Source organism: Narcine bancroftii (genome assembly GCF_036971445.1).
Source record: "Narcine bancroftii isolate sNarBan1 chromosome 12 unlocalized genomic scaffold, sNarBan1.hap1 SUPER_12_unloc_2, whole genome shotgun sequence".
Classification (NCBI taxonomy): domain Eukaryota; kingdom Metazoa; phylum Chordata; class Chondrichthyes; order Torpediniformes; family Narcinidae; genus Narcine; species Narcine bancroftii.
Genome location: NW_027211808.1, coordinates 2,746,006 through 2,769,739, shown reverse-complemented (window position 1 = coordinate 2,769,739; position 23,734 = coordinate 2,746,006). Strand labels below are relative to the sequence as shown.

The following is a 23,734-nucleotide window of genomic DNA, read 5'->3' as shown; positions in this document are numbered from 1 at the left end:
ACCCTCCTGTACTGGAACATTCTTCGTTATTAAAAGTGACATTCGCCTTTCTTTTTAGCCAAATATAACTTCTGGTGTTCCCACTCAGTTAAATATGTCTTTTGAAGAAAGGCCAGATACACCCCATTTTTTTAATGTGTGCCAAGACCCTTTTCCTTTTCGCCAGACTGTTTAGGCCGTTAACATTAAAAGAGACAACCTTTATGCTCTTAGTTATTATGTGCAGGTTGTTCCCAAAGTACCTCCCCCCTTGCTGCCACCCCGCCCAACACACTCCCAATCTCTTACGGTCCGACCTTTGATCCGCTCCATAAAAAACAAAGACAATAATTCAAATAATTGAGCAGAACGACGAAACCAAATGCAAAAGACATTCACAGTCATACCCTTAATCCCATAAAACCCTCCCAGTGCAACCTCAACCCATACTACATCCACCCTCCCTTCCATTTTGCTGACGGCCTCCTTCAGCTGTCAATCATTCCCCATAAAAAAAGGTTGTGCTACCACCACCCATCTAATCCCATCTCCATCACCCAAGTTCCCTGGGAAAAGTCACAGATAAAACTATTATAGCTATCTGGGTTAACTCCTTAAAAAAAAATACCGTAACAATTTAAATACCAAGACAATATACAAGTATAATCTAGAACATCTTTCCTTCAAATTCTACTTCTCCTTCATGTTTCCCACTGCAGGTAAACCCTTTGGTGAATTCACGTGCTTCCTTTGGGTCTGCAATCAATTTTTTTGTACCCCCTGGCAATGATAACTTTAGGGTGGCTGGTTACCTCAATACACAGTCATAACCTTTTTATTTAACTAATATTTTAGCTGATTCTAATGCTTTTCTTGCTTTGTCTGGGACCAGGTGTGGGGAAAAGAAATCTGTGCGCCCTTTCTTCCTCGACTTTTTCTCCCAGCATTTCCCTACCCAGAACCTTAGGGATCCAAGTTTGGAAAAAATGTGGCGGAATCTGTCCTTCCATCCCTTCTTTTAACTCCACTATCTTAATGTTATTTCTTCTGATAAAATTTTCAAGAGCATCTAATTTTTTCCAAACATTTTCCTTTTCCTTTAGTAATATTTCTACCTTATTATTTATACTGTGTATAGTATCCTCATTTTGGCTCACCCCTTCCTCCACCTCAGCCACTCTACCCATTAGCCCAGATAGGGTACTCTGGTCCCCGTCTATCTTCCCCTCATGTCTTGGGCTCTTTCATCCATACTCTAAAGAGACTGGTTTCCATTTGCCCCATCTTGTCAATAACATCTTGCAGGGAGGGGTCTGTTTTTCTTTAGCAGAGTTCTCTTTCTGGGTCTCCCCGCTCCACAGTACCTGTCTTCATCGCTGGAGTCTTGCTCTTGTAGATTTATGGACTGCTGCAGTTTGTTTCAATGTCACTTGCTGTCAGAGGTCCCGCAGATCCGTGGAATTCAATTCTGGACCTGCTACTGGGGCAGAGGTAAGAAACTCGTCCCTGTTGTCAGCACCGACTCCAATTTCTTGCTGGTTCCCTTTCTGTCGGGCCGCTGTATTGCTCGCAGAATTCATTGCTGCTGCCCTGCAACTTTTGCTGACACTAACCTCTTCATGGGCCTTGCACTCCCCACAAGTGCACCTGGTCCAACAGTCCAGTTGAGGGAGGTAGGACCCGATCCTTTCCCCATCCCCAAGGGCTTCAGGGGATATTTCTTCAGGTACTTGCCAGCCATTTCCATTGGAGTTTTGCTCTTCCCACTTGGTAAGTTTTACGTTTGAAATTTCAGTTTCCACTTCAGGCCCCAGAACAGTCCCACTATTTTTCCCATCATGAGGAGTACCTTGCTTCGTCTCTTGCTTCGGGGAAAGTCCTTTTGTATTCTTACTCAGCAGCTTGCCCTTTTTGGTCATTTTGTTCTGTAAATACTTTCTGAAGATTTTTCCTGGTATTTTTGATACTGTTTAGGTTTTTAACACTAATTTTACTTAAAAAGCTTGCGAGATCTCGGGTTCTGCCTCCTCCTACTCTCCCCACATCACGTGACCCCCCCTCATTTTGAGTTTCTGTTAAATCTTTGCAGAGGAGGAAAACAATTTTAATGAATCTATCAATTTATTATGTTTAAATGCAGTAGGATGTTTGTACAAATTGTCATAGTCTAATTTTTAGACTAACTTTTAGAGTCAGAATTTCCTGTTCCACATTCTCACCATTAAATGAGAATTCCTCGTGGAGAATGTTATTTTCTGCTTTTCCTCCTGAATGATTTTGTGAAAAGTTGGCAGAATGGCTGGGAGTAATGGTTATGTTCCTGTTAGAACAAGAATGCAGGTGATCAGGTTCTGATGCTTTTAATGTTGAAGCTCTGAGTCCACCACTGGACAGTGAAAGATATTGATTTTGGTGCTGTTTTCAACTGGTCTTTCTGGGCAGTGCCTCAGTTACACATACTAGTGCTTCCAAAATAGTGGTTCAGAGATTTAAAAACTCAGCAGAACTTCTCCTTCATGACACTTTAAATTTTGGAGCTGAAGTATCAACACAAGATGGTGACCATTGCATTGCACCAGAGTATCAGGTCCAATGGTTCTGTGGCAGGTTTCTAATGAATGTTAACTGGTTGACATTTTCAACAACACAGGAAAATAATGGGCAGGGATAGGTCATTAGGCCTTGTGAGCCTGCCCCATTATTTTGATGCTGACTTAAGGTCCATTTTTTTGCCATTTCTCCATTCCCCTTCATTACTCATCTCTCAAATAATTATAAATCTCCTCTCCAAATGCTTTTAATGATCCAGCTTCCAGTTCCCACCGGGGCCATGTGTTCCTGAGGTTTGTTACCCTCTTCAAGAAGTTGCTTGTCTTGCTTCAGTTTCGAATGAGAAGCCTCTTATTTGAGGTTATGTCTCCTTGTGTGAGACTCTACCACTGATGTAAACACTGTTAGAGAGTTCAACTGTATATATGTCTGCAATGTTGTTGTCAACAGACTCGCCAAGGCAAATAGCGCCTTTGGAAGACTACACAAAAGAGTCTGGAAAACAACCAAATGAAAAACCTCACAAAGATTAGCGTATACAGAGCCATTGTCATACCCACACTCCTGTTCGGCTCCGAATCATGGGTCCTCTACCGGCATCACCTACGGCTCCTAGAACGCTTCCACCAGTGTTGTCTCCGCTCCATTCTCAACATTCATTGGAGCGACTTCATCACCAACATCGAAGTACTCGAGATGGCAGAGGCCGACAGCATCAAATCCACGCTGCTGAAGATCCAACTACGCTGGGTAGGTCACGTCTCCAGAATGGAGGATCATCGCCTTCCCAAGATCGTGTTATATGGTGAGCTCTCCACTGGCCACCGAGACAGAGGTGCACCAAAGGAGAGGTACAAGGACTGCTTAAAGAAATCTCTTGGTGCCTGCTACATTGACCACCGCCAGTGGGCTGATATCGCCTCAAACCATGCATCTTGGCGCCTCACAGTTCGGCGGGCAGCAACCTCCTTTGAAGAAGACCTCAGAGCCCAGCTCACTGACAAAGGAGGAAAAACCCAACACCCAACCCCGACCAACCAATTTTCCCTTGCAACCGCTGCAACCGTGTCTGCCTGTCCCTCATCGGAATTGTCAGCCACAAATGAGCCTGCAGCTGACGTGGACATTACTCCTCCATAAATCTTTGTCCACGAAGCCAAGCCAAAGATCTCTGCAATAAACCAACCTAAAATAAAAAATAGTGCTAGAAATGCACAGCAGGACATGAAGCATTTGTGGTGAGAGAAAAAAAAAGAGAAATGAAACATTTCTCACCCTGAATATTTTTAGCATTTTCTCCTTTTTTTTTGCTTATGATTACCAAGATCAACAGTATTTTCTTTAAAAATCCAACTTCTGGTCATGTTTATTTTCAAAAAATAATGAAAATCGATTTTTGAGTAAATTAAGTACAAGTTCATTAAAGCTCTTTAGGATGAATATTAAACATTCCTCTATATTTTTGTTTAATCTTCAGTTGAATCCTGGAACAGTGGGCTTCTGTCGAATTCAGTACAGTCCTACAATGCTCGAGAGTTTATTATCCAGTGTACGGAACCTTGCACTTCCTCCTGTAGACCGACTAGGGCTTCAAAATGACTTGTTTTCACTGGTAAGTTACAGGTTTGGGAACAGTGAATTACTGATTAAAGTAAAACACAACAGTCTGCAGACACCATGATTGTACTAAGGATAAAGATCCAAAAACAACATAACTGGCTTCAGCCCTTCATCAATGTATGAACAAAATGTGGGCAAAAACTTCAGTTATTGCAGAATTCCAAATGTAGGTTTCAAGTGAATTCTTGAGTGATGTATATTCAGTTTGCTTCTAAATTAATTGTGAATAAAAATTCATTGTGCTAAATGATACACCAGAATTTTCTACGTATGAAATTATAAATGGGATTGAGTCAGAAATTTAAATTATGTAGTATAAGTGAAGCTGTTTTCATGTTGTCGGATACATAGGTACTATTTTCTCATATTTCCATAATCTTTAAATGTAGCAAATAAGTGCAGGGTTAGAATAAGAATTAGCTTTGATACCTATTTATATCATTGTTGGATTTAAAAAGCCTTTCTTGATCAAACTTGTGGGTAATAATATAGCCAACCAGTTGTCCTCTTAGACATATTACTTCTTAAGTCACCACATTTTGTATGTTTTTTTTTTGCTAGAACAAGGATATTTCAAAATGCTAGAATGTTATTAAATGAAACATTGATATTGATTAATATTAGGACAAATATTATCAAATGTTATCAAAACCAGTTTATAATCAAAATATCCCAAAATAAAATTGAAAAAATGTTATCTCTCATCACAATGAGTGCATGTATCCATTTTCATAACTTTTCCTATCTTCTCTATATTCATATTGGCAGTGGTTCTCAATGATTGGTATTTGACTTGCAGACTTTTACTCCCAGCATACTCCTTGTATGCTTATTTTAGCTCTGGATCATCCATAAGCATATTTCCTGCTCTGCACAAGGCTCTTCCTAACTCTTTCCCCCTGTATCTGTCCACAGTTAGATTATATATTCATATATTCAAATTTAATATTAATCTGGGGGAAGTCACATGCTGCCCAGGAAAATCAAACTTTACAGAGAAAATTGGGGGGGGGGGGAGGGGAGGTAAAAAAAAACAAACGAGAGAAATAAAACGCAGAGAAGCTGCAAGATAGAGTATAAGAAAACCGTAAGGATGGCTCCAAAAAAAGAAAAGACCATAATGACGGACAAAGAAGAGGAAAATCTCCAGGAAAAAAAAGAAGGCCTTACCTGTACACGGGAGCAGGTAATTCTCACCAAAATGTTGACCTAACCTATGAAGCCTGTAAGTGGGAGCTGGGCTGTGACTTCTCCCCGGGGCAGGCTACAACACTGACTCACAGAGCCCGAAAAAGAAGTGCAAATGCATGTGCACAACTCCTCACGCATGTGCAGTACAGCAAGGATGCCAAGGAGAATGGAGACCGCCAGCTGGACGTTGCAGCATCAGCTGAAAAAACTGGAGAGACAACGCTGGAAGAAAAAGTATCATGGAGACAAGAAAGGGAGCCAAAGAAGGAAGACAAAGAAAAGGATAAAGACTTACAAGGAAAAATAGTTAAAAAAACAAATGCAGCAGATAAAGAATACTTTAACAGCCAAATAAAGACAGTAATGGACACAATAATGGCAGAGTTTAATACAATTTATAAATCCAAAAGGAAAAGTTAAGAATGCAAAGAATGGAAAATGCTATAGCAGATATAGGAAAAAGAGCTGATGAAGTGGATGAAAGAGGGCAGCTGTGAAATGGAAATTAATGATATAAAAGAAAAAATGGAAGATAGAGACACAAGATTTGTTAGCCCAAAATATTGATGTTTTGGAGAATTTTAGCAGACGCAGCAATATAAAAATAGTGGGTGTGAAAGAAGGTGAAGAAGGAGCAGATATAAAAGGATTTGTGGGATCCATCTTTTTATAAATTAAGAATCCAAGAAGAACTAGAGCCCACAGAACACTGGCTCCAAAGCCACAACCACATCAAAAACAGTGCTCCATACTAATAAAATTACTACAATATACAACGAAAGAGAAAATATTGGAAACAGAAAGGAAAAGAGTGAAAGAAAATAAAAAACAATTGGAGTACATTGGGAATTTTTAAAAAAAATCCAGACATCAGTTTTGAACTTTTAAAGAAACAAAAGGATTTCAACTTGGCAAAAACGGTATTATGGAAAAAAGGTTATAACTTTATGTTGTGACATCTAGCAGAGCTAAAGGAATTCATTCCTGGTGAGCAAAATAGACTGCTTTCAGATCCAGACATGCTCATTGCTTTGCAGAACAATTGCCAAACAGCTAATGAGAGGAAGAGTAGAAGAGGGAAAAAAGAATATTAAAAAGACTGTTAAGATAATGTATAGAAATAAATTGGAAAGTTGATCATTTGAATATAAACATTTAAAGTTGAAAAGGAAGAAAAAGCTTTGTTATATTTTTTAGAATAATATATAGTGTTTTCTCTGGGGGAGGGCTAGGGAAGGGGTAAGATCTACCCACTGCGAAATCTGTTGACTTGTGTGGTCAATATTGTAACCCAGGTAGAAGAGGTTGTCTTGCAAGGAACTCATTGTAGGGGGAGTTAATGTTTTTTTAAGAGTATATCTTTTTTTTGTTGGGGTTTTGTGGGTTTTTTTGTTAGTTGTATTGTCGCATACAGTAGAATAAGAATAATTTAAAGAATGATTTTGGAAAAAGGGAGATGGAGGGGTTGAAGAGGTGAGAGGGAGCTGAAAATGGATAAGATGGATACATTGAACTATATGACTATTAATATTAATGGAATTCACAACCAAATCAAGAGAAAAAAGTTATTGACACTACTTAAAGAGGAGAGAGAATAGACATAGCATTTATACAACAAACACACTAAACTGAGATAGAACATAGTAAATTGAAGAGAGACTAGGTCGGTCATGTTTTGGCATCAGCATACAACTAAAAAGCCAGGGGAGTAGCTATACTAGTTAAATAAAATCTGCCTATTAAGATAAAGAAAGTAATAACAGACTCAGCGGGTAGGTATGTAATGATGAAGTACTAGATTTATTCAGAACTTTGAAATTTGCTAAACATTTATGCACCTAATGAAGAAGATTAGGAATTTATGTAGGACATCTTTCTAAAGATAGTAGATACACACCAGGAAGACAATAAAATAAAAGCAACCAAATTTACACTAAATTTAATGTGTTTTGAAAATAATTGACATATGGAGAAAACACCACCAAAAGAAAGAGGATATTCATATTATTAAAATGAAATAAAAGCTATTCAAGGATAGGCTTGTTCTTGTTATCAACTCAGATTCAGGGGAGAGTTCGAAAGATCGAATATAAGGCAAGATTTTTATATGACTGCTCACCCTTGATACTAACAATTGAGTTAGAGGATATTGCACTGAAAACTTATAGATGGAAGCTAAACCCTATATTGTTACAAAGGCGAGATTTTCAGGAATACATTGAACAACAGATTAAAACATATTTTGAGATAAATACAAAATCAGTAAAAGAAATTTATATTATGGTATGCAATGAAGGCCTCTATTAGAGGACAAATAAATAGCTACATGACTACAAGAATATAATCGGGAAATAGAACAGTTGGAAAAAGAGATAGTAACTATAGAAAAGGATTTAACAAGAAGGGAAGATACAGAGAAAAAGAGAACTAGCAGAGAAAAAATTAAAATTTGAAACATTACAAATAAACAAAGTAGAGAAAAACATTATGAAAACAAAGCAATGTTATTATGAATTATGAGAGAAACCCCACAAAATCTGGCCTGTCAACTTAAAACAGAACAAGCAAAAAGAACCATTTTAGCAATAAGAAAAAAAGGACAAGGAGATCTCATATAATTCATTAGAGATTAATGGAAATTTAAAAAAATTCTACAAGCAATTATATCAAAACAAAAATACAGGGAAGAATGATAAAATTGATGAGTTTTTAATCAAACATTGATTAACCTCAACTACAATTAGAGGATCAAAATAAATTGACAAAACGATTGCAAAAACAGATGAAGATGGATTCCCTACAGTTTTTTACCAAGTATTTAAAAATCTATTAACTTGCCCCTTCTAGAAGTAATGAAACAGGTGAAATAGACCCAAAATCTGCCAGACTTGTAAAATGGCAATAATCACAATAATTTCAAAAATGGCAAAGGACCCACTGTCACTGGTGTCATATAGACCAATATCCTTAATAAATGCAAATTACAAATTGCAAAACTACTAGCGAATAGATTGGCACATTGTGTACCGAAATTAGTGAAGCAGGATCAAATTGGATTTGTTAAAAATAGAGGAGCAGTAAATGTCTGTAGATTTATTAATTTAATCCATACAGCACAAATGAATAAAATGCCAACTTTGGCATTTACTCCAGATGCAGAGAACGTTTTCGACAAGGTGAAATGGAACTATTTGTTTAAAATAGCATAGAAATTTAAATTACCAGTAAAAATTATTGGTTGGATTAGAGCATTGTATAATGGACCTTTAGCAAAGGTAGTAGTGAATGGATATGTTTCAAACCACTTTAAATTGAATTTGTCATCTAGACAGGGATGCTAATTGTCACCTTCACTGATTGCCTTGGCTATAGAACCATTGGCGGACCTGATAAGGAAGGAACCTACGATAAAAGGAATAAAAATAAAAGAGTGTAGCCGCTACAAATAAACACACACACGCAGTATGGCAGGTTAAGCTCACTCCTTTATTAGGACTGGAAAGGCTGCTTTTATAGAGTTCCCGCCATTTTTGCTGATTGACTGTCAGCTATGTGAATAACAATAGCACGCGAGAACATCCGTGCATATGAATGTCCTTCTTCCAATAATTGCCACATGTTCTCCAACCACCACCCCCCCCCCCCCCATTGCTTTTGGCACCATGTGTAGGGACAAGGCCCATGGAATGTCTGCTTTTTGAACAACACCCAGCTCCTCTTGCTTGTGGAATTCTTCTTTGACCAGTCGACATCGTCTTGTCATCGTGTGGAGTATTGGGCCCTAGGTCAGGATGTGATGTCCGATGCCGTGTAGAGGCATCTCCACTGTGTAACTGTTTCTGTTGAGTTTTCTGGGCAGCTTGACCAATGACATTTTAGGGCTGTTGGTCTGATGTGCCCCAGCTTCTGCCCCCACTGTTCATTGTCCTGGGCATCGCTTTAGTGATCTCTGTCTGCGTTTGCTACTGCACGATGTGCTGGCCCGATCCCCATATGACCCCCTGCCCTTCAGAACCAGTGTTACAGTCTATAGTGTCCGTAGGTATAGTCCTCAAAGTCTTTTGTGGTCTGCCTCTGTGTCAGGGTGTTGGTGTCTCCATGGTTTATTCTGGGTCTGTGTGGGCAGGCTTAAGTCTATCTATAATGAATACCTTTAGTTTCAAAGGTGGCTCCATTGTTCCAGATGACTTGAAAGAGACCTTCATATGGCTTCTGGAGTGGTGAATGGGGTGGGGAGTAGGGACTCTGCATGCAAACACATACTTACAGTCCTTGAGTTCTTTGAGGATGTTGGACTTGGATGGTCCGTGTCTGGAGGGTGGGATCAGAGCCAGGTTACCAACCTTTTCGTGCAGCCTGTCTATGAAGGTGGTTGTCTTCTCCAGCTGCCCTCTGGCCTTTTGAACAAAATTCCCGGGAACTGTGAGTGGGGCTCCGTAGATGAGTTCAGCAGAGAATACGAGGAGGTCTTCTTTTGGCACTGTTCAGATGTCCAGTAGTGCTCATGATAACTCGTCCACCCAATTGGGGCCCTTGAGTCTGGTCATGAGGGTGGTCATGAGGTGCCTGTGGAAATGACTCCACCATGCTATTGGCTTGCCGATGGTATGCCGTTGTATGGTGTAGCTGAAGAACCACAGGTTGACAATGTAAGTTCACAATCTGGAAGTGAACTCTGCGCCTTGGTCAGAAGTGATGTCTATGGCAATCCAGGACGAGAGGAGTGCTTTGGAACAGGACCTGGTGGATGTGTTGGCCAGGGGGATTGCTTGTGGCCACCGGGTGAATAAGTCGACCACTGTGAACAGGTAGCGGAAAACCTGAGAAACTGGCAAGGGTCCCACTATGTCCACATGAATGTGGAGAAACCTGTGTTCCATTGGCGCAAAAGGCTGTGGGCGGGACTTTGGTGTGTTCCTGCACTTTGGCTAATTGGCACTGCATACACATCTTGGCCTATCTCTGGCCTTGTTTCTGCAATCCAAGCCACATATACCTGTTGGCTACCAGTTGGTCCTGATGGATGTGTGTGCCAGCCCAAGGATTGAGTCAAAAACTCATTGCCTCCATGCCATTGGGACTATAGGTTGAACCAGCCAGGTGCCTACATCGCACAGGAGGATGGTAGTATCTGTGCCAACTGGAATGTCCTGAAACCGAAACCTGTGTCCGTGGTCCTGTACTGCGGGATTCTGTCATTCTGCAGCTGTGCCTCTGCCATTTCTGCCAAGTCCAAACTGTTGACCAGGGTGTGGATGCTGTGTCTTGAAAAGCCGTCCGCAACTACGTTGACTTTGCCCAAGATGTGCTTGACATCAGTGGTGTACTCCAAGATGTAAGACAAGTGTCTCTTTTGGCGGGCTGACCAGGGATCGAAGGTTTTAGCCACGGCGGAAGTCAGTGGTTTGTGTTCTGTGAAAGCCCTTCCCTCAAGAAAGTACTGGAAGTGACATGGCTAAGTACAACTCCAGCAGCTTTCTAAAGTTAGCACTGTACTTTAGTTTGGGGGAGTCACAGATATTTGCTGAAGAAATTTAGTGGGTACCAGTTTTTATCTGTTGCTCCAGGACTCCAGCAATCACTGTTCCTGAGGCATCAACTGTGAGGGCCGTGGGTGCATCTGGTCTGGAGTAGGTCAGGAGAGCAGCTTTGATCAGGGCATCTTTGGTTTCCACAGATGAACGTGCAGATTTGTCCCGTGTCAGGCCTTTTCCTTGCCGGATATTAGGCTGAACAGAGGATACAGCACTTAAGCGGCTGCTGAGATAAACTTGCGATAAAAGGTTACCATCCCCACAAACTCATGCAGAACTTTGGTTGTACTGGGATTTGGGAAGCTGCGGATGGCCTCTACCTTGTAGGGCAGTGATGTGGCCCCACTCTTTGTGTTACAAGATCAAACCAGCAACCACACAGAAGGCATATCACACACAGGGGTAAAGATGAACAATAAAAAATTACCTTCAAACTTTAATTCAAAATTCCCCCTTCTTTTATAACAATGCCCACTGATTAATATGCAAATTTCTATAACAGTGTAGAACTAATAAATTCCCCAGCCTAAATATAACATGTCCAATTAAAGTCTAAGTTATATTTCCAAATAGCCCACAGAAAAACTTAGACACAAAACATACACAAAACACACAAGACTCACAAAACTTCAATGTCAACCCAAGCAAAGATCATAAACAAAATTCAGTTTGTTTGGTAAACTGAAGCCAAAAGATCTTTGAGAGAAAGAGAGCACAAAATTTGAAGTTGTCTTCTTGTGTTGTTTGCAGAGAGAGGAACAACTGGCTTGGTCCAGATCCTTCTAGCTTCCTTCAGAATGTACATCCTTTTTTGAAATTCCAAAATTGTAAACAGTCCTCCAGACCATGACTCATGACTCTGGGCCTTCTTCCACTCCACAGCACCACAGGTGATTTATCATCAAAGTCCAGAAATTTTTAGATCATTTTCTGCACATGCTCAGTCCGTCTTCCTCTCTCTCAGCAGTCCACCTTCATCTTGGCTCTCTCAGGCAAACTGTCACTTTTTAACATAAAACCACTCAACACATAGGCCAATACACAACACAGAACTCTGTAACATTTGTAATCCTGTGGTCCAGGAAGTCGACATTGTCGGCCTTGTCGTTTCTCTGAAACTCACAGGGGGACTGGCATCGGAGGGCCTTGGTGCTTCATCTCCAGACAAGAGTGCCTCTTGTCTGCTGTTTCTTGCGTGGGACTGCTCTGGTCTGATTGCGGGACTTCTTTATGAGCCCCAAAGAGCAATTGAATGATGAAGCAACATTTGTTATCATATTGCACTGTGCTCAATTTTACTTCCTCTTTCATGAGAGATACATTTCAACACATTTCTCAGGTAGGTTTTGATTTTAGCCAGCCTTTTGAGACAGTCTTGTGTCAAATCCATGTATTTTATTCAAACTAGGTAATACATTCCTACCTATATTTGATTATTTTTACCTCTTCCCATTTTAGATTTTTTTTCCTCTTGTGTTTTAAGTGCCTGGGAAGCTACAGCAAGAACAACTGATTGCATCTATACATTGTACTTGTGTTGTGGCAATAAACTTTATTTAATTATTCAAGTTGAATAGAAGTATTGCACAATTTTGGTTACAATTCTGCTGCAGTTTTCCACCTTGTAACAATGTTGGTCGCAAGAGGCATCCAATAGTAACAGTGAGGGTGGGCATTTTCAGGCAAAGTCCTTTGGACTGTCCTTGCATATTTGAGAGTGCTGATAAACAGAAATTATATATTTGTGCTGTTAGGAAACTCAGAAGAGAGTGAAATTTGTATTTTGATAACTGAAGTGTGAAGCTCCAAGAAAATGTTGCCTTTGGATACATCTGATATCACAATATTATTGAAAAGTTGATTTGGCTGTTCAAAATAATTATCTCCCCGATATCACAATATTATTGAAAAGTTGATTTGGCTGTTCAAAATAATTATCTCCCCTAAACTTAATCTCATGAAAATCACTGACCTGAAAGATTAATTGTAATTCTCTTGATTGTTTTTATATCTGCCCTAAACTGCTTCGGGCTCTACATCTATCCCCATTTTTATTTTCCACCTAACCAACAGTTGTCAAGTTTCATTATTTTATAGGCTATTTTAAAAATCTACTCATTTGTAGAATGTGCACATCATTGATGTGATATTTCTTGTCTATTTGCCCACTTAGTGCTGGTGAGCTGTTTGACATGATGTAGCTGTTCACATAGTGTCAGATGCAGCTCAATTGAGTTGATCCAAGAATGGAGAAAATTCAGAAGCATGGTTATCTGTCATCTTGACAAAAACTTGAGGACATATTATAACTCTTGTCCTTTAGGTGGTAGAAGTTGTGGATTTGGGAGGTGCTGTTGAATAAGCCTTGGCAGTTAAAAATTTTTTAATTTATATAATTGGCGCAGTAACAGGCCCTTTGGCCCACAAGCCTCTGTTGCCTAATTATGCCCAATTGACCTACACCCCTGGTACTTTTTTGAAGGGTGGGAGGAAAGTGGAGCACGTGGTGAAACCCCAAAAAGACACAGGGAGAACTTACAAAATCCTTTCAGATTGCTCCGGATTTGATCCCCAGCTCTTGGCACTGTAACGCCATTGTGCTAACTGTGCCACTCGGTTGATGAAGTTAATTTTGTGCATGGCATGATTAATGGTGAAGGACTGTATATTTAAGGATATTATGAAATGTATTAGATTCAAATTTATTGGAGCCTTGTTTAATCCAGTCTTGTTGGTCTTCGAAAAACCCAAGGGAGATGGTAAATTCGCCATTGACACAGAATACCCAGCCTTTGGCATCTTCCAGCCAAAATATTTGTGTGGCTATGTTTCTTGGGAGATGTGACAAAAAGCATTCAAATCAAACATGTACTGTGATAACAATTGCCTCCCAAATGTCAGAGAAAATAAACATTTTAATTTTACCGTAGTTACTTTATGTCTTGATGAATTCTAATTTAAGTTCCTTGGTTAACCAGATGAATGCTTCTCAGTTCTTCTCAAAACAAACTAATGAGTTCTTACAATTATCGTCCTGAATAATTAAGTTTTCATTTGAGGAAATAATTTGTTATTTAGGACAAAGGATGATTTAATGCAACAATATCTAATAATTAATAATCTATGAAGTTAAATTGTCCTGATTTTGTCAAGTTTACACTTGTAAATAAATTGGATTATAATTAAACATCAACTGCACCCTGTCTGCTGAAATTAAATGCCCATATCCCCCTCATTAAATGCAGGAAAACCAAGCCAATTATGCATGCCTTATACAAACAATTTTACGAGGCTCTAAAGGCTGTGTACGGCCCCTCACCCCAAGACCAAAGCCTGCTGCGCAGCTCAGACGGCAAAGTCCTCCTCAGCAACAAGATCTCTATCCTCAACCAATGGTCAGAACACTTCCAATCTCTTTTCAGTGCCAACCGCTCAGTCCAAGAATCCGCCCTGCTCCAGCTCCCTCAACAGCCCTAAAGGCCAGAGCTGGATGAGGTCCTCACCCGGGAAGAGACATATAAGGAAATTGAACAACTGAAAAGAGGCAAAGCGGCAGGTATGGATGGAATTCCCCCCCCCCCCCCCCCCCCAGAGGTCTGGAAGGCTGGCGGCAAAACTCTGCATGCCAAACTGCATGAGTTTTTCAAGCTCTGCTGGGACAAAGGAAAACTGCCTCAGGACCTTCGTGATGCCATCATTATCACCCTGTACAAAAACAAAGGCGAGAAATCAGACTGCTCAAACTACAGGGGAATCACACTGCTCTCCATTGCAGGCAAAATCTTCGCTAGGATTCTCCTAAATAGAATAATACCTAGTGTCGCCGAAAATGTTCTCCCAGAATCACAGTGCGACTTTCGCGCAAACACAGGAACTACTGACATGGTCTTTGCCCTCAGACAACTCCAAGAAAAGTTCAGAGAACAAAACAAAGGACTCTACATCAGCTTTGTCGACCTCACCAAAGCCTTAAACACCGTGAGTAGGAAAGGGCTTTGGCAAATACTAGAGCACCTCGGATGCCCCCAAAGTTCCTCAACATGGTTATCCAACTGCACGAAAACTAACAAGGTCGGGTCAGATACAGCAATGAGCTCTCTGAACCCATCTCCATTAATAATGGCGTGAAGCAAGGCTGTGTTCTCACACCAACCCTCTTCAATCTTCTTCAGCATGATAAACCTCAACAATGAAGACGCTGTTTACATCCGGTACCACACGGATGGCAGTCTCTTCAATCTGAGGCGCCTGCAAGCTCACACCAAGACAGAAGAGCAACTTGTCCGTGAACTACTCTTTGCAGACGATGCCACTTTAGTTGCCCATTCAGAGCCTGCTTTTCAGCGCTTGACATCCTGTTTTGCAGAAACTGCCAAAATATTTGGCCTGGAAGTCAGCCTGAAGAAAACTGAGGTCCTCCATCAGCCAGCTCCCCAGCATGACCACCAGCCCCCTCCACATCTCCATCGGGCATACAGAACTCAAAACGGTCTACCAGTTTACCTATCTTGGCTGCACCATTTCATCAGATGCAAGGATCAACAAAGAGATGGACAACAGACTCGCCAAGGCAAATAGCGCCTTTGGAAGACTACACAAAAGAATCTGGAAAAACAACCACCTGAAGAAACACACAAAGATCAGCATGTACAGAGCCATTGTCATACCCACGCTCCTGTTTGGCTCCGAATCATGGGTCCTCGACCGGCATCACCTACGGCTCCTAGAACGCTTCCATCAGCACTGTCTCCGTTCCATCCTCAACATTCATTGGATTGACTTCATCACCAACATCGAATTACTCGAGCTGACAGAGTCCGCAAGTATCGAATCCATGCTGCTGAAGACCCAACTGCGCTGGGTGGATCACGTCTCCAGAATGGAGAACCATCGCCTGCAAGCTCACACCAAGACACAAGAGAAACTTGTCCGTGAACTACTCTTTGCAGACGATGCCGCTTTAGTTGCCCATTCAGAGCCAGCTCTTCAGCGCTTGACGTCCTGCTTTGCGGAAACTGCCAAAATGTTTGGCCTGGAAGTCAGCCTGAAGAAAACTGAGGTCCTCCATCAGCCAGCTCCCCAGCATGACTATCAGCCCCCCCACATCTCCATCGGGCACACAAAACTCAAAACGGTCTACCAGTTTACCTACCTCGGCTGCACCATTTCATCAGATGCAAGGATCAACAAAGAGATAGACAACAGACTCGCCAAGGCAAATAGCGCCTTTGGAAGACTACACAAAAGAATCTGGAAAAACAACCACCTGAAGAAACACACAAAGATCAGCATGTACAGAGCCATTGTCATACCCACGCTCCTGTTTGGCTCCGAATCATGGGTCCTCGACCGGCATCACCTACAGCTCCTAGAACGCTTCCATCAGCTCTGCCTCCGCTCCATCCTCAACATTCATTGGAGCGACTTCATCACCAACATTGAAGTACTCGAGATGGCAAAGGCCGACAGCATCGAATCCACGCTGCTGAAGATCAAACTGCACTGGGTAGGTCATGTCTCCAGAATGGAGGACCATCGCCTTCCCAAGATCGTGTTATATGGCGAGACAGAGGTGCATCAAAGAAGAGGTACAAGGACTGCCTAAAGAAATCTCTTGGTGCCTGCTACATTGACCACCGCCAGTGGGCTGATATCGTCTCAAACTGTGCATCTTGGCGCCTCACAATTCGGCGGGCAGCAACCTCCTTTGAAGAAGACCACAGAGCCCACCTCACTGTCAAAAGTCAAAGGAGGAAAAACCCAACACCCAACCCCAACCAACCAATTTTCCCTTGCAACCGTGTCTGCCTGTCCCACATCGGACTTGTCAGCCACAAACGAGCCTACAGCTGACGTGGACATTACCCCTCCATTAATCTTCGTCCACGAAGCCAAGCTAAAGAAGAAAGAGAATACAAACAATACAACTTTTAAGATGTACCATTTATATCTACAGGCTGTCCCAGAGTTATTTGAAGCTTAGGACTATCTTCGACTCTTGGGTGCCACCAAATGCGTAACACTTTGACAGAATTGTGTAGACTCAAATCCCAATGTCAGACTTAACCATGTAAGTCAGGCTCATCCTTCAGCTGAGCACTAAAGATGTGTTGCACTTTCTGAGATCTCATCTATTTGATTTGAGTTAAACTGTAAACTTGTCAACCTTCACTTCAGGTGAATCCATATACAGTACAACTCTGATTATCTGAAATGGTTGGGACCGGGCCTATGTCGGATAAACATTTTTCAGAGATCTGGTAATTTTTTTTAAAAGCAGCCCAGTAGCAACAGCAAACCACTTGTATCAATGTTTAAACAAGGTGGAAGGCTTTTAAGCATTAAAATGATTAATTCTTTCTAAAGGTGCTAGCCACATTGTCGCTACCGATCACTAATACCTCCCAACCGCCATTGCCTGTCCCTGATAGGTCCCCACTGCTGCCACAGATCCCTGTGGAGGCTTCCTGGGCCAGTGGAAGACTCACTGGTGAGTTGGTGAGCTCCTGTCTCCCTGGTAACCTGATCTCATGATGCCAGACACCCAACTCAAATTCCCCCCTAGGCCTACTGCACTCGGGTTCGCCATCGGGAGTTCTGGTGTGCTGAGGAGGAAAGGAAAGGAATAGGAGGGTAGGGGAGGGAACACCACTGAGCCCGAGGACCCACTCCTGCCTAAGAGGCTGCGCCCCTTGATTACACTGATGGCATGCAGCTGGGAGACAGTGGTGCACAGTTTGAGAGGGAGAGTTTGAGGGAAAAGTTAATAGGGGAAGGTAAAGAAGAAATGGGAAGCAGTTACCTGAAATTAGGACAATTGACATTCTAGTTTCATGTGGAGTGAATTTTTTTTTAATATGTGAGATCAGTTTGGCTCTGAAAAAATCTGAGGTAATTGAGAATTTCTGATTTGTTTCACATTTCCTCATTTATCCAAATTCTTTTTAAAATTTTGGATAATCAGAGTTGTACTGCACAGTAAAACTCCTGCAATCCAACACTTATGGGGATGCCAGTTAAATGAGTTTTCTGGTTGCTTGGGACTGTAGGTTTCATGATTGACAAACTAACAGCAAGGTCTGCCAATTTTAACCTCTGCATTTTTTACCTATTTACTTTCTGTGATTATTTTTATGCCAGTTGCTTGAATTCCGTCCGGATTACTGGTTTTACTGTAATTTACCAATCAGGGAAGAAATAAGAGGGTTCTTCTGTGATGTCACCAATACTTGTCCCTCACAATAACTTTTATTAGCTTTTCCATGCACAAATTGGTTGCTTTGATTCCCATAATTCAAGAAACATTTTGAGCATCTCCTGTACCTTGTGATAAATATTCTTGGAGAATTTTATAACTAAAAAATATTTAGAGGTATCTAAGCATAGCTCTGCAGTGTAGTATTTTCCACAAGGACATTTTGCTGTAGGATATTAACTTTTGACACTTTTAAAGAATGGTGGAGAGAAGGCTCTTTATACCCACTTTGAATCAAATGAATACAAGGGCCTTTTTGGCGCTTGGTTAATCCTTTGTTTTTTGGCCATACTACTTTGTGTAATGACCAAACATTCAGGCAAGTGGCTGAACAGATTCTACTTGGGGCTGTATCAGAGACCTCCCCACCCCACCCCAAAAGTCATATTCAGCCAAAATATGATGAGAAGGGATCAACAAGGTAAGAAACTTAAATAGGCTAGCCACACAATATTTTGGCTGGAAGATGCCAAAGGCTCAGTATTGTGTGTCAGTGGCTAATTTTACCATACTTGGGTGCAATCAATGCAATAATAAAACCAAGCACAGTGAGCCAAAAATTCATGGTATGGTGCATTAGGACAATGCAGGATGTTGGGAAAAGTAGTTTGTGGACAGTGTGGCAACATCACCTTTACCAAAGAGGAGTTCATTCAAGAGTCTGATACCAGGAGGGGAGTCATGTGATGGAGTAGTGACCAGTAAGAAAATACCAGCTCTCTACAGAAAAAAAAAAGTAAAGAAAAATCAAAGCCACAGACACAGAAACCACAACAATTTAAAAATAAAGGTGAGGAGAAAATGGCACCAAAGAAAGAAAATCCAAAAACAACGGGAAGAAAAGAAGAAAGAAAGACGTCGGAAGGCCTTACCTGTACGAAGTGGCCCGCCGTGGAAAGATAAACCGCTCCCTGAGGTCAGTGGAAACCCCGAATGCAGGACTACAAAGATGGCTCTCGGAGCCAAACAGAAGTGCGCATCTGCGCATGCGCTAATCTTCGCACATGCGGGATGCACACGACAAAAACAACACCGACGGGAGGGGGGACCAGCTGAGGAGTGGATCTCCACAGCTTGAACTGACAAGAATAACCTGACAGCAAGCCTTCCAACAGGAAAACACAGAAAATAACGGAAACAAGAAGGAAGAGAGTGAAAAAAGGAAATCATTGAAACAGCAGATGGTCAGCCCAGAGGAAGAGGACCAACACCAAGACACCATTAATAGAAATAATAAAAACATAAATACCCAACAAAATAAAATAAACAACCCAACAAGAAAGTCAGAAGAGACAGAAGTAAAGGACACAGGTCCTGGAGTGGACTCAGAAGAAGAGGAGGGAGAACATCAAGCTCTGCATAGAGAAATGGAAGATGAAGGGAAGGGACAGTACATGGATAAAAAAATTTAAAGAATATATGGAAATATTAAAAGATTGGCTGACACAAGAATTCAGTGAAATAAAAAGAAGAATAAAAGGTACAGAAGAAAAAGTGAATAGATTAGAGATGGTCAAGATAGAAATAGGGAAAAGCGTAGACAAGATGGAAGAACGAGAAACAGCCATAGAAATGGAGGTAGATGACTTAAAAAAGAAATTAGAAGAATCTGATTTAAAAAAAGTTAAACACAGGAGCTGTTAGCTCAGAAGATAGATATAATTGAAAACTACAATAGGCAAAACAATATAAAGATAGTGGGCCTTAAGGAAGATGAAGAAGGCAAAGATATGAAAGAATTTATAAAAGAATGGATCCCCAGAGTCCTAGGAAGACCAGAATTACAGGAAGGAATGGAAATAGAAAGGGCACACAGAACAGTAGCCCCTAAATCACAGCCACAAAAAAAAACCAAGATCCATTCTAGTAAAATTCCTGAGATATATGACAAGAGAACATATATTAGAGGAGGCAATGAAAAAAATAAGAGAAGACAAAAAACCACCGGAATACAAAGATCAAAAAAAAAATTTCTACCCAGAAATCCTGAAGAAGAGGAAGGAGTTTAATGCAGCAAAATCGACCCTATGGAAAAAAGGTTGTAAATTTATGTTAAAATATCCAGCGGTGCTTAAAATAGTTATCCCAGGGCAGCAAAGGAAACTGTTCTCAGATCCAGAAAAAGCACGAAAATTTGCAGATCGCCTACAAAACTGACAGGGAGATGAAGAGATGTAACAAGAACAAGAATGACAACAAACTATATATAAAGAAGAAAAATAAAGTATAAGTAAAAACTAAGAAGGGAAGAAAGGAAGTAAGCGAGGAATTAAGGGAGTAAGCTTTGTTATGTGTGAAGATTAAAATCTTTTGTGGGGGGGCTGGGTGGGGAAGAGTAACAGTCACTGTGAAAACAGTTGACACTTGCGAGCGGGTTCGCAAGCCAAATGGAGAGGGGAGATGTGGTTACCCGACAAGGGACAAAGGGCAACTCAGAGAGGGGAGGGACTATTGGGGTTAAGGGAATTTTAGATGTGGGAATAGTGGAAATATTTTATGTTTTAGAAATGTTGTCTTACAGTATTTTCAACAAAAAACAAATGGATAAGAAGGGAAGGTGGTGATGAGGAAACAGAAAGGAAAGATAAACAAAGTATGAAATGGATAAGTTGACTGTATGGCTTTAAATATTAATGGAATACATAACCAAAAGAAAGAAGCTGTTAAATTTACTGAAGAAAGAAAAAATTGATATAGCATTCGTGCAAGAAACACATCTAACCGAAGTGGAACACTAGAAATTAAAGAGAGATTGGATAGGGCACGTAACAGCAGCATCATATAATTCAAAAACCAGAGGAGTAGCTATATTAATCAGTAAAAATGTACCAATCAAAATAGAAGAGGAAATAATAGATCCAGCAGGGAGGTATGTAATGATAAAGTGTCAGATATATTCAGAATTTTGGAATTTGCTCAATGTATATGCACCTAATGAAGAAGATCAAAAATTTGTGCAAGATATCTTTATGAAGATTGCAAATACGCAGGGGAATATACTAATAGGAGGGGATTTTAACCTTAATTTGGACTCAAACATGGATAAAACCTGAAAAAAGACAACAGAAAGAACAAAGTAACCAAATTTATGATTAAATTGATGCAGGAAATGCAACTTTTAGATATATGGAGGAAACAACACCCAAAGAAAAGGAATATTCATATTATTCAGGTAGACATAAAACATACTCAAGGATAGACCTGTTCCTGTTATCAGCCCACATTCAAGGGAGAGTTAGGAAAACGGAATATAAAGCTAGATTGTTAGCGGATCACTCACCCCTGTTATTGGCAATAGAGCTGGAGGACATCCCACCAAGAACGTATAGATGGAGATTAAACTCCATGCTACTTAAATGACAGGATTTTAGATAATTCATTGAGTGACAAATTAAAATGTACTTTGAAATAAATACGGAATCAGTGAAAGATAAGTTTATACTATGGAACGCAATAAAAGCGTTCATCAGAGGGCAGATAATAAGTTATGTAACTAAGATGAAGAGGACTACAATCGGGAAACAGAACAGTTGGAAAGGGAAATAGCAAGTACAGAAAAATAATTAACAATAAAGGAGATACAACTAAAAGAAGAGAATTGGCAGACAAAAAAAAATGAAAAACTACAAACATATAAGGTATTATGAGCTAGGAGAAAAAAACGCACAAAATACTAGTGTGGCAGCTTAAGACAGAACAAACTAAAAGAACGGTATTGGCATCAAGGAAAAAGGACAAACAAATTATATATAACCCAACAGAGATCAATGAAAACTTCAGGGAATTCTACGAGCAACTATATCAAACTGAAATTGGCATCAAGGAAAAAGGACAAACAAATTATATATAACCCAACAGAGATCAATGAAAACTTCAGGGAATTCTACGAGCAACTATATCAAACTGAAAACGAAGGGAATGAAGACAAAATAGATGTATTTCTAACTAAATTTGAACTACTGAAACTGCAAACAGAGGAGCAAAATAAATTAATAAAACCATTTGAAATAGAAGAAATACAGGAGATATTAAAAAAACTACCGAATAATAAAACACCGAGAGGATGGACTCCAATAGAATTCTATAAAACATTTAAAGACTTATTAATTCCTCCACTCCTGGAAGTAATGAACCAGATTGAAAAAACACAAAGCATGCCAGATTCATGCATAACAGCAATAATTACAGTAATACCAAAGTCGGGGAAAGATCCACAAGCACCAGCATCATATAGACTTTACACAGATTATAAAATAATAGCTAAAGAAATAGTAAAACTAGATCAAACTGGATTTATTAAAAAAAACGAACAACAGACAATATCTGTAAGTTCATTAACAATCCATGCAGTGCAAGGAAACAAGACTCCAACAGTGGCCGTTGCTTTAGACGCAGAGAAAGCCTTTGACAGAGTAGAATTGAATTATTTATTCAAAGTACTACAGAAATTGAACCTACCAGAGAAATATATTAATTGGATTAAAGCATTATATTAGGGACCATTGGCGAAGGTGACAGTAAATGGATATATATCAAACCAATTTAAATTAAGCAGATCAACAAGGCAGGGTTGTCCACTATTTCCCTCACTGTTCACATTAGCTATAGAACCACTAGCAAAACTGATAAGAACAGAAAATAAAATAAGAGGGATAAAAATAAAAGCGAAGGAATATAAAATCAGTCTATTTGCAGATGATATTATAATATACTTAACAGAACCAGAAATATCAATAAAAGAATTACACAAGAAATTGGAGGAATATGGAGAAGTATCGGGGTACAAGATCAACACAAATAAAAGTGAAGAAATGCCAATGAATAATGCGGATTTCACAAAGTTTAAGAAAGAATCACCATTTAGATGGCAAACACAAGCAATTCAATACCTAGGTATACAATTAAATAATAATCTCGGCCATCTATATAAACTAAATTATCAGCCATTAATGAAAAAATTACAAGACGACTTAGAGCACTGGAAAGACTTACCACTAAAACTGATAGGAAGGATAAACTGTATTAAAATGAACAAGTTCCCAAGGATACAATACCTATTTCAATCATTACCAATTCACCTAACAGAGAAATTCTTCAAGGACCTAAAGAAAATAATAAGGAAATTCATATGGAAAGGGCAGAAACCGAGGATATCACTAGAAAAATTAACAGAATGGTACAAACAAGGAGGCTTACAACTACCAAACTTTAAGAATTATTATAGAGCAGCACAATTAAGATACCTATCAGATTTTTATCAAACAAGGGAAAAACCAGATTGGACTAAGATGAAGCTAGATAAAATAGGGGGGAAGGTACCTGAACATACAGTATATAAGTGGGATGAAAAGTTGGTGGAACATAAGAATTCACCAGTATTGCACCATCTGCTCAACATTTGGAAGAAGATTCACGAAGAAAGGAATAAAATAAATTATCAACTACCAAAATTAATATTGACACAAAATCTACTAATCCTTTTCACAATAGATAACCTTTCCTTTAGAGAATGGGAGAGAAAAGGGATCAAAAGAATAGAAAATTGTTTTTCGGGAAATAAATTATTAACTTTTGAACAAATGAAGGACAAATATAGTATAACTCA

The 23,734-nt window shown here is 39.9% G+C and overlaps 1 protein-coding gene across 4 annotated transcripts in view; it reads left to right on the top strand.

Moving 5' to 3' along the window:
- The window catches only part of LOC138750151 (puromycin-sensitive aminopeptidase-like), a 273,946-nt gene that overhangs the window by 166,020 nt on the left and 84,192 nt on the right, over positions 1 to 23,734 (top strand). For all 4 annotated transcript variants that reach the window (XM_069912291.1, XM_069912287.1, XM_069912288.1 and 1 more), the window contains one exon: positions 4,007 to 4,141. In XM_069912291.1, the coding sequence (XP_069768392.1) occupies positions 4,007 to 4,141 (135 nt within the window). The remainder of the gene's footprint in view (positions 1 to 4,006; positions 4,142 to 23,734) is intronic.